Below are 13437 nucleotides of genomic sequence, written 5' to 3'. Positions count from 1 at the left end.
ACGAGTGGCAATAGAACGATCATCACAGGGAACAGACGGAGACGGAGGCAGAGCTGGAGGCGAGCTAGCCGAACATAGAAGTGATGGTAGGATCACGTGGACGTCGAGAGTAAACCTGCAATGGAGGAGAGGAGTAACTGAGGGGGGGTGGAGAGCGAGGAACATGCATGAGAAGGGGAAATAAAGAAAGAAAATGATCATTAGGTGAATCTAAAGGAAACCACTCAGATTGAATGCCAACAGACCCACTATAGTAAGGAGTACGCTAAAAAAAAGAAACATCTCGAGAAATGAAACGTCGTCGAGAAGGAGGATGGTAACAACGATGTTCTTTCTGGGTAGAGGAATAACCCAGAAAGATACATTTGACGGCCTTAGGGTCAAGTTTAGAACGAGTTTGGTTAAGAATTTGAACAAAACAGACACACCCAAAAACACGAGGACGAAGTGGAAACACGGGACGATCTAGAGAGAGCTTAGAGAGGGGTGTGACAAACTGAAGAACACTGGAAGGAGTCCGATTAATAAGGTAAACAGTAGTAAGAACTGCATCAGCCCAATAGGATTGAGGTACGTTCATGCCAATAGAAATGACACGGGCTAACTCTAAAATATGGCGATTTTTTCTTTTTGATCGACCGTTTTGCTGAGGGGTCTTAACATTAGACATTTGATGCTCAATGCCAGACTCTAAACAAAGTTTCAAGACCTCACTATAGGTGTACTTAGTACCATGATCAGAACGGAGGTCTTGATGGTACGACCAAATTGGGTTTGAACCATAGCAAGAAATTGCTTGAAGATCCCATAAACTTCACTCTTGTGTTTCATAAGATAAACTCAAGTGGTACTACTGTGGTCATCAATGAATAAGACAAAATAGCGAAAACCAAGAGTGAATGTGATGGGGGAAGGACCCTACACATCAGAATGAATTAAGTCAAACATAACAGGTGTAGTAGGATTCATACTAATAGGATAAGAAGAACGCACATGTTTAGCTAATTGACAAGTTTCACAAGAAAAATCAAGTAAATTGTTATTATTAAATAAATTAGGGAACATGTGTTTCAAATATCCAAAGGAAATATGGCTTAAGCGTAAATGCCAACGCATTACATGAGCCTTATTAAACTGACTACTGCTACTACTAAGCTAAAGAGCAGAATGGGTGCTAGGGGAATCGGGAACGTCCAGGAGATACAATCCATTCACTTCACGTCCAGTGCCAGTCGTCATCTTCGACTCCAGATCCTGAAAGACACAATGAGAGGAATAAAAGGTTACACTGCAGTTCAAATTTTTGGTAAGACTACTAACGAATACAAGGTTAGTAGTAAGTTGATGAACATGTAGTGTGTTAGTTAAGGATAAAAAGGATGTAATAGGTAAAAGACCTTGACCAGTTGTAGAAGACAAAGAACGATCAACCAGGCGAGCCTTGCGATGACCAGAGCAAACACTATAGGTTTTACATAGGGAGGACGTACCGGTCATGTTATCTGAGGCACCAAAATCAATGATTCATGGTGGGAAAGTGGTGGAAACATTGTGTGCAGATGCAAAGGTACCTGCGTGAGCGAAGGTAGAAACCGGTTGAGATGAAGTCTCTATCTGATTGAAGAATTTTCTGAACTTGTCAAGCTTGGCTTGGGATAGAGATACCTAATCCGATGAGGAGGTAGCTGAAGGAAGTGCTAAATCAGTCGTCTACTGAGAAATTACATGAGCTGAAGATCGTTGAGACTGTTGACAATGCTGATTAGGACGACCATGAAGTGCATAACAACGAGCCTTCACATGACCCAACTTTCCACAATGATGACACTTATGTCGCTGACGAGTAGGCAAAGACCCGCTGGAGGGTTGTAGAGAAGGTAGGCGAGGCCCAATAGCTTATAAGGAGAGAGACAAGGCAATTTGTGTCCAATGTGGAACTAAACTCAACACACCCCCGCACGTGTGGGCCGGACTTGGCCAAAACACATGGAGATTTGAACTGGGTGACGTGGAGGAAAGAAAGGCCTGCTCTGATATTAAGTTCGTATTTTGATAGAAGAAGATTAAGGAAAAGTAATTCAATTAATTAGTCCTAATTTGAATATATAAGGATTACATAATATAAGTAAAGGGAAAATACCAAAAAGGATATAGACTTAACACAGACTTATTTAACAGTACTTTTCTTTTTGAAAACAAAATGAAATTAACATACAAGTGTGTGGAATGGATATCTAATTTCTTGTCATGCAACCGCTCAACACGGCAAACAATAAATAACAAACTCATTCTCATATCTCATACAGAAAAATAAATAAACATGCAACATCGCCTCGTGATAATAGAAACTGAATGTTAACCTTGGGTATCCACTCGTCAACACGCACCCAAAGAGAGTCTACACACTCATTTATAAAATTTAAGACATTCATACTTACAATGTAATTCCTTGAAACTTTAACACTCAAACCATTTTCTTTTCAAATTCAACCAATTTTGCACTCATTGAGAGCGATAAAAGTTTAGTTTCCTATCAATTTTAGATATCTAAAACAATTTTCATAAAATCATTTGAAGAAAATAGTCAAAAATAGGGTTCCAAGTTGATTCACAAAGAGTTGGGTGAGTGACATTGGTTTGGTCGACTGAACCCGAGAAGTACACATTTTGCACTTGTTCATGGGGTGACTAGTGGGTACACCGAGGTGGGTCAATCGAACCTGAGAAGAGTAAATTTTGCACTTCGTCATGGGGCGACTGGTTGGTAGATTGAGTGGGTTGACCTCAGTCAATTGAGCGTAAAGGTTTTGTTATTGTCCTTCGATTTTTGCCCAAATTCACCCAAACTTTCTAAAATCAAAATTTTAAAACAAGATCCATAAAGAAACAACATTAAAATGACTAATTATAAACATGGAGATTGTAAAGATATAATTTTTCTTGATTTATAATAAAAATATAGGATTTTTTAATCAAAAACTACAATGCATCGAAAATTACGACTATCAGGAAGATCTAGAAGTTCCCTACCTTAGATTTGATCTATAAAGTCCATGAAGAATGGGAGAGATCGAGTTGAGTTGGATGTCTTACTCCCAAATGTGGTCAAAAGTTCTACTTCGGTTTCCCTCGAAGCTTACGACGAGCTGATTGATTCTTTCTTTTACGTTGAAACATAACAAAATCTTTTAGTAGATGAAAACCAAGGTAGGAGGAGGCTAGGATTAGATTTTAGAGGAGAAGAGAGCACAAAAGGTAGAAAATCTGGAAATTTCTCTTAAGTTTGGTATTTATAGTGTCCCAGGGACACAAGGGTCATTTTTGAATTTGTTTTATTTTAATGATGACTTGATACTTGGGACTCGAAATTTCGCAAACTCATACTCTACTTTTAATAATTTTTTGCGGAGGATCTACAATGTATAATTGGGGTTGAGAGGATTGAGAATTATGAATAATGTTTTCCATTGGATGGGAAGCATTCTTGTGTTAAACAAGATGACTCAGTGGGGGGATTTCTCCATTTGTATGTTTTTATATGATGTTGTATAGTTTCACCATGAAAAGGTGATGGAGAAAATCTAATTTTAAGTTGATAGCATTTTTTTTTTAAATTTTTGAATGTTGTGAAAAGCTTTCAACTTACCTTTTTTTTTTTTTTTTTTAATGACAGGGGTGACCGAACTTACTTTCTATGCATATAAATTTTAATATTTTCACAGTTGCTTATTTCCTTAAACTGGAAATGGATATATTCGTAGGAGGAGTATTTCAATCAATGTGGAAAGTAAATCAGTTTTCATGAAAATATTATGGAAATGATGAAAATATTAAAGACACTTTCATTGAAACTATAGGATATGATTAAACAAGCCTGAAAACACAGTTCTAAGTCGTTGAAATCCGACAAACAACCATGATGAGTGTGAACATCACGTGAACTACATGCACCTTATTATGTAAAACATTTGCTTACAAGAATAAACTATTAAGTATTACATTTACACATTGTTATATGTTTGTATATTCTAACTAATTAGAACATAAAATGCTGTATCTCATCATCAAATCCTTATACCAAAAATTTGAGGTTGGGGTTATGAGTGACTACATTTACATCCTTAGATATGGATTAATTTTCTTATATTTATGTGTTTATATACTTGGGGTACATCAAAATAAAATGATTTATATATGCGTTGTCAAACATTACTCATTCCATTAATGAATTCATGTTATGTGTAATTTCCTTATCCTTTCTACAGTCAATCAATTTATTATTTTTACAAAATTTATTAATACTTAATGTTTTTTTTCAAAATAATAAAAGAATAAGAATATTTTGATCAAAATTTATTTTTCAAAAAACTAATTCTACAAATTTTTTGCATTCTTACATTTGGAATTTTTACAGTAAAATTTTTATGTTCACAAAATATTTCACTAAAAATGAAACATGATTTCCACATTGTACATAGAATAGTCAATGAATTCTTGTTGAGCATTGTAGAAATGGAAATAACTCAATCTATTTCATGTAAATATGTCCAAATTTAACATCGTGCTTACAAAATGATAGCATGCAATGGAGCATCATAATGATTCATTACCAATTATTTAATTGTTGATGCCTTTGCCCCCTAAATGTGTAGGCAACACTATTGCTTGCCATGGAAATTCTTATGTCCGAAGAGAATGGATGGGTTGATCTTCGGCAGGGGATAGCACGCCTTATAAATGCTATTGTTGCTGTTCTTGGTCCTGAGCTCGCTCCTGGCAGCATTTTCTTTTCACGTTGCAAGGTTTTGTTATGTGCTTCTCTTGAATGTATCTGAACTTGAATTCGGAAACAGCCAATCATCTTAGCTTTGCTATGCTGCTTTTCTTGATCAAATAATATTGCTCAATATACCAAATTAAATGAATTTGACTGACTCAACATTCTTTTTTTCCCCACTTTTTCTGATATTATATTTTCTCGCAGTCTGTTGTTGCAGAGATAAGCTCAGGGCAAGAAATAGCAACACTTCTTGAGTATGTGAAGTAGTTCTTTGGTTCATTCTGTTTTGTTATTATTATTTTCAGATGGTTATATATGATCCTTTTTCCAGCATGAATAGAAGCTTGTTTTTTTAGTGAAAGTAGGTTTATTTTTGTATTTGAGCACGTGGGTTTACATATTAATTTTTCAGGAGTGTTCGTTTCACACAGCAACTTGCTCTTTTTGCCCCACAAGCTGTTTCTGTGCACTCCCATGTTCAAACCCTTCTTCCTACTTTGTCCTCAAGACAGGTGTCATTGCAACTTATCGTATTCTTCTTAATTATCTCAATTTATTTGAATCTTTTTCTTGACAAAGTTTACTTATGCTTTGTAACAGCCAACACTTAGGCACTTAGCTGTTTCTACTCTACGGCATCTAATTGAAAAGGATCCGGTGAGAAATTACTTGTGTTTTATTGTACCTATCTTTTATATATTTCGAGTTAGTTTTATCCATAAATTATTTCTTTTGTTACTATATGACTATGTACAAGGGACCTATTTATATAATTCCTTGTAAACCTAGAACGGTTATATCATATTATTTACATGTCTAGTACATGTAGAGTTTTTATAGATAGAATGGTTATGTCTGTCATTGGTATAATTGACTTCATTAAAAAAAAGTGGTTGACTTCAAACTTGCATGTGGATGCATTACCATGCATCGATCTGAATCCAAAGGAAGACTTGGAATTATGAGGAAAAAAAAAAAAGATAAAAAAAAAGAGTTGAGCTCTAATGGATTTGTATTTATACTAAAACATAAACTTTTCAATTGTACCATTACTTTGTAGACCCCATTATAATACTACACACACTTCATACAAACCAATACTTTCCCTCAAGCTGGAATACATGCATCAGCATGCCCAGCTTGACAGAAAAACCATGAACAATAGTAAGCCTAACAACTTTGGTGAAGATATCTACGAGTTTTTCAAAAGAACGAGCATACTAGAGGAGCAAGGAGCCATCACAAACATTTTCTTTCACAAAGCACAAAGTGCACATCAACTTCAATCTTGTTAGTTATTTCATGAGGAGCTGAATCCGACGCAATCTTTTGAGTTGCCTCATTATCACGGTCGAGAGGCATGGAACCACTAATGGCAAAATCTAACTCAGAAATAAAGGGGCAAAGCTATAACGTCTCACATGTGCCGCGGGCAATAGCTTTGCACTCAGCTTTAGCATTCAAATGAGAAGCAAGAGGTTGTTCTTAGTTTTCTGTGAAGCCAAGTTTTCTTCAAGGAATGAACAGTATCCAGATTGCCGATCTGTGGCTGCTCCTGCCTAAGTTTTCTTGTATTGAGCAACACTGTCATCAGAGTTGTGCTTCACAATGAACACTCTATGAAAATATACAGTTTTTTTCCCTGAGGACTATCTACCTAGTGTTATTTGTTTGTTTTTTTTTATGATAGGCAAACCAATATGTTACTAAAACGGAGGTCAAGACCAACCACAAATACAGAGAGAGATGCAAAAGCAACAAAAACAAAGGGAGGCAAAAGCCACAGATGAAAAATTACGAAGAACACAAAGAGTCTCACTTAAAGCCAAACTCCTCAAAGAGAACCCCTTTAAAAGCTACATCTAACTTGCACCAATGATACAAAATACCAAACCCTGTTGCCTAGTGTTATTTGTTTTTAGGGCCTTCATTTCTTCTATCATCACAGCCTTCCATTCAGGGTGAAGGCTACATGGACAGTACAAGCAATGGAGATAGTGTCACTAGTAGACACAAATACCATGTGAAAAGGAGACACTGCCTTGTAACATACATACCAAGCAAGCTGATAAGGAGTGGAAACACACTTATGAACTCCTTTTTGGAAAGCAATAGGAAAATCAAGATTAGAAGCAGCAGCAGGTGGAATATCAGTACGAATAATAGTATTGGGTAAAATAGGAGGATGGGACATAGAACTGATAATACCAGATGGAGCCACCTGCGGGGAGGATGGAGGTTTTAATGCAATAGAAGAGGGAGCACACAATCTCCTGCAAACATATGTAAGATAACCTACTGCTTCAAAGGAGGGTGAAAAGAAACTATGGAAATAGGTAGGGGACAAGGAGATATGGAGACAGAGCCAGAACATTCAGGAGAAGTAAACAAGGAACCTAGTAAAAAAAGGAGACATCTAGAAAAGTGAAGACAGTCTGAGTCTGAGGTTCATAATACCTGTACCTTTAGGACATATAGAATAGCCAATCAAGACATACCTAATAGCAATATCATCTAGTTTCTTTTCACTAGAACGAATGTCTTGAACAAAGCAAGTACAACTAAAACCCTAGAACTTAAGGAGAGAAAGGGGATTCTGAGTAGATATGGTATGAAATGGGGTACAACCCTCTAAGATTCGGGAAGTAGTCAGGAGGCAAATAATAAGCAAGGGCATGTACCAGTAAGACTTGGGCATGTGCATACCTTGAAACAAGGATGTAGTTACGCTAAGAAGATGTCTCTTCCTACTTTCTACTACACAATTTTGTGGAGGAGTGTATGCACATATGAACCATACCATGATCCTAGAGATATTGAAAAAGAGAGAGAGGTTCTTCACCACCATTATCAAATGCAGAGACTTGAGCAGAACACCATATTGGGACCATAGATCGAAATTCTTGAATATTAGATAAGACCCTGTCTTTAGATTTCAAAAGATATATCCAAGTAACACGGGTGCAGTCATCTATAAACATAACAAGATACTGAAAAGAATAATGAGGTAACATGAAAGGACACCATATATCAGAATGAATTAACTGAAATGGAAAACTACTTCGATGCATGCAACAAAGATAAATATGCCTAACCTGCTAAAAATAAATCGGGATCTAATCCCATAAAGATGATTAATCCTTCTCCTATAAATTCAATGGGATGAATTGTATCTTGGTGATATTGAATGATTCAATATGAGCAGATGAACATTCAGGGTGACCATCAAGGTAACCATGAAGACGATAGTAGTGATCATGATCATGCCCAACTCTCCACAATATACAAGTAACAGTAGATTGATTACGTCCATGACCTCATCTGTCTCCATCAGTCCCTCTAGTAGGGCCCATAGATGGTGGGTGAACAGATGTGACAAATGCAACATGCACCTGAGAAATACCCATATATATTTGGACACGGAAGCCATAAGAACATGATGGCGATCGTCATCCAATAGAATAGTATAAACAGTTCTAACAGGAGGAAGAGCTGACATGGCTAGAATTTGTGTTCCAAGTTGCTCAAACTGAGATAAAAAGACCACCGAGAACATCGTAAATTGTTGGCCTATCTTGGTTAGTTGTGTAACTTTGCAACTTGAGTTAGAGGCTCTATAGTAGAATGGATAATGATGCTATTTAAGTAGTAAGTCATGAAAATGATATATTTTGATATTTACTAGCAAACCATGAATCGGGAAGTCACCTAAATCATGAATGTCGGTGACATGGATATTAAAATCTCGTCCCTGGTTAGATGCTTGTTATCTAAATCTTAGTCACAATTTTACATTAAACTTGAATTCTAAATTTGTAAATTTATTGTTTGTTTTTTCAAGAGTATTTGTATTTAGATGTAGTCATTGATCATCTCTTTCTCAGGTTGCCATTATTGGCGAGCAAATAGAAGAAAACTTGTTCTATATGCTCGATGAAGAAACTAATTCCGAGTATGTAACAGGCTCTCTCTGCCTACTTTTTTTCCTTATTGGAGTTTGAGATGTGGCAATAAATTTTATTACCATGTAATATTAAACCATGAATTTTTGCTATGTTGATGATTTCTTTTCCCTTTTCTATAAAGCTATTATTTATTGGATCCAGTCTAAGTAAAGGACTGCATTGCAATTTCCCTTTATATTACATCTCAAACTGTTCAAAAAGTTTGTTTTCAGAGGTTATATCACCATAAGTTCTTTTCATTTAAAATCATAATTTCTTTTCATCTTGCAAATATTGCTCTTTTGATATCACTAAATAATTATCGAATGAGGCATGGGATTTATTTTTTGGATGGGTAAGCTGACTTTTACCCACGATCTCAAAGTTGCTTTAGAATGTGTCAAACAACTGAGCTATGGGTCTAAGCCTTAGGTATGAGATTTTCCTAGTTGAGAAAGTGTAAAAATTTCACAAGTAAAGAAAGGATTTAATATCAGCATATGGATTAAAAACCGATTGTTGGTTTTCCAGCTCATTAGGGACGTCTTTTATATTTCTTAAACGTAATATTCTACTACTCTCTCGTCAGCCCACAGAACATTCACAGTTGAACTCCACTCTTGATTTCTATCTTTCTTGATATCTTATTTTTGAGAGAATGAAAAGTTGATGGCAGATATTTAAAAAGCTGTTCCCAGATCAGTGACATTGTTGCAAAGGATTGAACCACTTCTAGTTCTTATCCTCCTTTTTTGAACTACGATGCAGATGTCAACAACTGTCTCTGTAGATCATTTACAGATATGTTTGGCTTCCGTTTTGCTTTGTTATTGCTGCTTATGGTGCTGGTAATATTGTCTCTTCATAAAGCCTGAAAATTTTCTCTTCCGTTTGAGCAATTAAGGATTCTTCAAAGCAAAATGCACTACCATGAGAGAGTGGGTTAAGGTGAGATTGTCCAAAGAGTAAAATGCATAGACAAAAGAAGCATGCGTTGCCTGTCAAAATGAATCTAGAAAGCAAGCTTTTAGTGAGTTTTGTGACTGACTTGCAACTAAACATAACACATAAACTCCTAAACGTAGTTTTTTTTCCTCTCTTCTTTGTTATGGAAAGTGTTACTGAGATTTTTAGCAAATGTAATAGCTGATAATCTCCAATGAACCTCACCAATACCAACTTAATGGCAATATGACACTTTTGGGAGCACAGTAGAAAATTTTGATGACGATACTCTAAGGCAAGTCACTTGTTAATCCAACAATACTGGACGGCAGACTTCCATGTCCATGGATTTTCTCACAATGAAATGACAAGAAATCACTAGAAAAATCTCGTAATTTTTTTTTTTTATTAGTTTGGGAAATTTAATTTGTTGATATTTTGCATCAAAACTAACAGTAAGCAACAATCCATATTGTACATCTACAAGAAAGTAGAAAACTTTTGTGTCATCAGTCATCACACTATTCAGTGTAACTACACAACAGGGTTTCTTTCTGTCATTTCTGTGGCTAATTTCTCAAAGGTAATTGTGGACATTTTCTTGCAAGGCTCCATTGATCCTTTTTGGATATATATTATCTATTCTTCATTTCCTGATATTTGTTAGGCTATTGGTTCTCTGGTTTGTATAAGAATTTTGGATAGTCTCTGGTGGGGTGAAACCCAAACCTTGTGAAAATTTTTCATCTTTATAAACTTACTCTAAAATACTAAACTATTCTTGTTTTTATTTTGTATCCTTCCCCAACGTTATTGGATCAATCTTGCAACTTAAGTTCCCTAGTGAGCATATGGAGGTGGATGTTGGGCAGTTATCAACTCTTGTTGAGAAATTCAAAGATGCTTACATTTCATTCTACGGTGCTATAATTTTTTTCTGCATTAACCAAACCTTATCTTTTATCTAAGTTTTTCTTTAAACTAATTGTCTTGTATGGTTGATATATCTAACAGGCATGCACTGAAACCAGTAGCGTACATAGGCTGTATGATATCTTGCTATACCCCAATCTCAAATTCTCTTTATTCTTGTAGGATAGCGAATTTGGTGCGTGCCACTATCCATCGATTGCTTTATACATCGTGCCCTTCATGTCCTGCACATTGGATTTTAATATGTCGTAACATGGTAACATGCCTTGCCACTCCTTGAAGATTCTTTTATTCAACTGCCAAATTATTTGTATGCTTTGGATTTGGATTTCTGCATATAATGAAACACTGTTAGTTAGTGGTGAAAAGTGCTATTAACAAAACAAAATTATATGGTTCCGGACTTCCAATAAGAATTTTTACATGTAAATAGGAATGGATGTCCAAGCATATGAAGGATCTAGCTTTGCTCATAAAATAGTGATGTTTCTACTTAATATATTGTGAAATGGGATTTATACATCTCCCTCTTGTTTTTTTAGAATTGCTCATGATTTTCTGGAGGAACTTTACTTGTGTTTAGGGTGGGTAATGTCCATTCTAAATAAATATACGACAGTGATTTTTTCCCTTGGAGGTCATAAAAACTTACATTCATTCTCATGATACATAATACATTACATGACAATACATTTTGAGATGTGGAATTTATTCATCAAGTGAATGGTTTAATGTTTTGTATTGAGACATTCTGCTTTCTGGTGGGACTGGAATTGACCCCTAAACTTTGAATGTTTCAGATTGTCCCGGAATGTTTCAGTCAAGATTGTGTCATTTTTTCTCTTGATCAAAATATTGTCTTCAGACAGGATTTTAAAACTTGCTTAGGAGACTTGTTCTACCCGAAAAGAGGAAATAAATCTCGCCACGAGCCACATACTGCTGATTCCATGACTTAGGATATTTCACCATAGATATTACATCCTTTGGGGTCAGACTTTTTCACTTCTGACTTGGAGCGACTTCACCCATGATGACCCAACTCGGTGTGCTAGCTTCTACTTTCACTTTTGCTCACATAGGTATTGGGTCTACGTTCTCCGATACTTCAAGTCCATTGGTTACTACTGGTATAATTGATTCAAGGCCCTCTGATAATATGATTGGTATATCCTTAGTCTTTTCCAGTTATGACATATATTCTAGCTGTGACAAGGTTAGGATAGTTCATGGATTTTTTCTTATGAGTCCTGATCTTCTTGTTTTTGTTATGTGCATATTTTTCATTTTCATCGGGACTAGTTATCAAGGCTTTCAAAGGCATTTATTTGTATACTCCCAAGTCAAAAGGATGCAAATGTTATCATTCAGCTAATTGTCATCGTTTTGTGTTGATGAATGATGCTTTTGTTGAGTCTGTTCTAATACTTGGTGTCCAACCCTCTCTTTAAAGTGAGCCTCATGGTAGCAATGAAAAGAGTTCCATTCCCCTATCTATGCCAGTTCCTGCATCTTCTATTATTGACATGGGCACTCCTACCATTATTGGCATTTTCTATTACCCTATAGTTTTTCTACCCATGGATTCTCCTACTGATCATGGTACTTCTGTTTATGATGATTTTCCCCTTGCTTTTCGTAAGGGTGTATGTACATATATACAACACCCTATATCTAATTTTGTCTCATATGATTCATTGTCTCTGTCCTATCAGAGCTTTGTTAGGTCTTGTTGTCTATTTCCTTGGCATCTAATGTTGCAAATGTCCTTACTTACCCACTGTGGAAAGAACTATGATGAATGCATTGCAAGCACTTGTAAAAAATGGAATATAAGAACTTGTCTTTCTGCCCAGAGGAAAGAAACTGGTGGGCTGTAAGTGGGTTTATATAGTGAAGCACAAGGCTGTTGGTTTTATTGACAGATACAAGACAAGACTAATGGCTAAAGGATTTACTCAAACCTGTGGGATAAACTACAATGAAACTTTTGTCTATATAGCCATGACGAACTCAGTAAGAGTACTTTCTTTGGCTGCAAACATGTAGATTATTTGGTGGTTTATATGACTTTACCACCTAGATTGAAGCTTGCTGGAAGTCATGACTGAGTTTCAACAGTCTCTACTACATGATTTGAGAGATTCACTCAGCATCCATGCAGTTAGGTTTTGCACAGATTCAAGTAGATCACAGGCGTGGACAAATTTGATATATGGAAAAAATTGGGTACAAGATTAGTTTGTATACGATTAGTTATAATCAATCAATAGTACATATGAATTTCTTAAAAAATTTAGAGAGGATTAGTAATAATCTTTCAAAAATAAAAATTTAGGAAATGTCAGAATAGGAAACATGAGGTATGGGTTTATTTTAGTAAATTCAGATTTATCACAAACCAAACTTGGGAAGGAGTGTAGGCCTGCGTGTACATTATTAAAAGCCAAAATAAAGACTCTTTTAGGATCCAACAATGATGAATCTAAGATATTTCAGGGGTTGTTGTACTCATCCAAGCTTGATATTTCAAGTGGAAAGTATTTATGCAAGAGTTAGGTGGTGAAGTCAATGGAGGGAGTTAACCATAGTCCTTTATTATGACTAATATTTATTGTTTCTTACAGAAAAGGTTGGTAAGTCTATACTGGTGCTTACCAATATGTGAATTTGGACAGGATGAAGTTGCCTTTGTTTGAAGTAGAGCATATTCTAAAATATTTCAGGGGTGGTACTCATACAAGCTTGATATTTCAAGTGGAAAGTATTTATGCCAGAGTTTGCAATTTAACTGAGGAGGGACCTCATATGGGTTTCTGTTGCAGGCCTTCTCAT

The 13437-nt window shown here is 35.8% G+C and overlaps 1 protein-coding gene across 2 annotated transcripts in view; it reads left to right on the top strand.

The window, feature by feature from the left end:
- The window catches only part of SWEETIE (HEAT repeat-containing protein), a 108799-nt gene that overhangs the window by 71541 nt on the left and 23821 nt on the right, over positions 1–13437 (top strand). For both annotated transcript variants that reach the window (XM_086442803.1, XM_086442804.1), the window contains exons 26-31: positions 4653–4802; positions 4985–5034; positions 5193–5292; positions 5381–5437; positions 8665–8732; positions 10765–10858. In XM_086442803.1, the coding sequence (XP_086298929.1) occupies positions 4653–4802; positions 4985–5034; positions 5193–5292; positions 5381–5437; positions 8665–8732; positions 10765–10858 (519 nt within the window). The remainder of the gene's footprint in view (positions 1–4652; positions 4803–4984; positions 5035–5192; positions 5293–5380; positions 5438–8664; positions 8733–10764; positions 10859–13437) is intronic.

The sequence above is a fragment of the Akebia trifoliata genome, chromosome 5 (genome assembly GCF_017979445.1).
Source record: "Akebia trifoliata isolate Shusen 1 chromosome 5, ASM1797944v1, whole genome shotgun sequence".
NCBI classification, from domain to species: Eukaryota; Viridiplantae; Streptophyta; class Magnoliopsida; order Ranunculales; family Lardizabalaceae; genus Akebia; species Akebia trifoliata.
The sequence above is the reverse complement of the archived record's forward strand: the minus strand, read 5'-3'. Positions and strand labels throughout refer to the sequence as shown.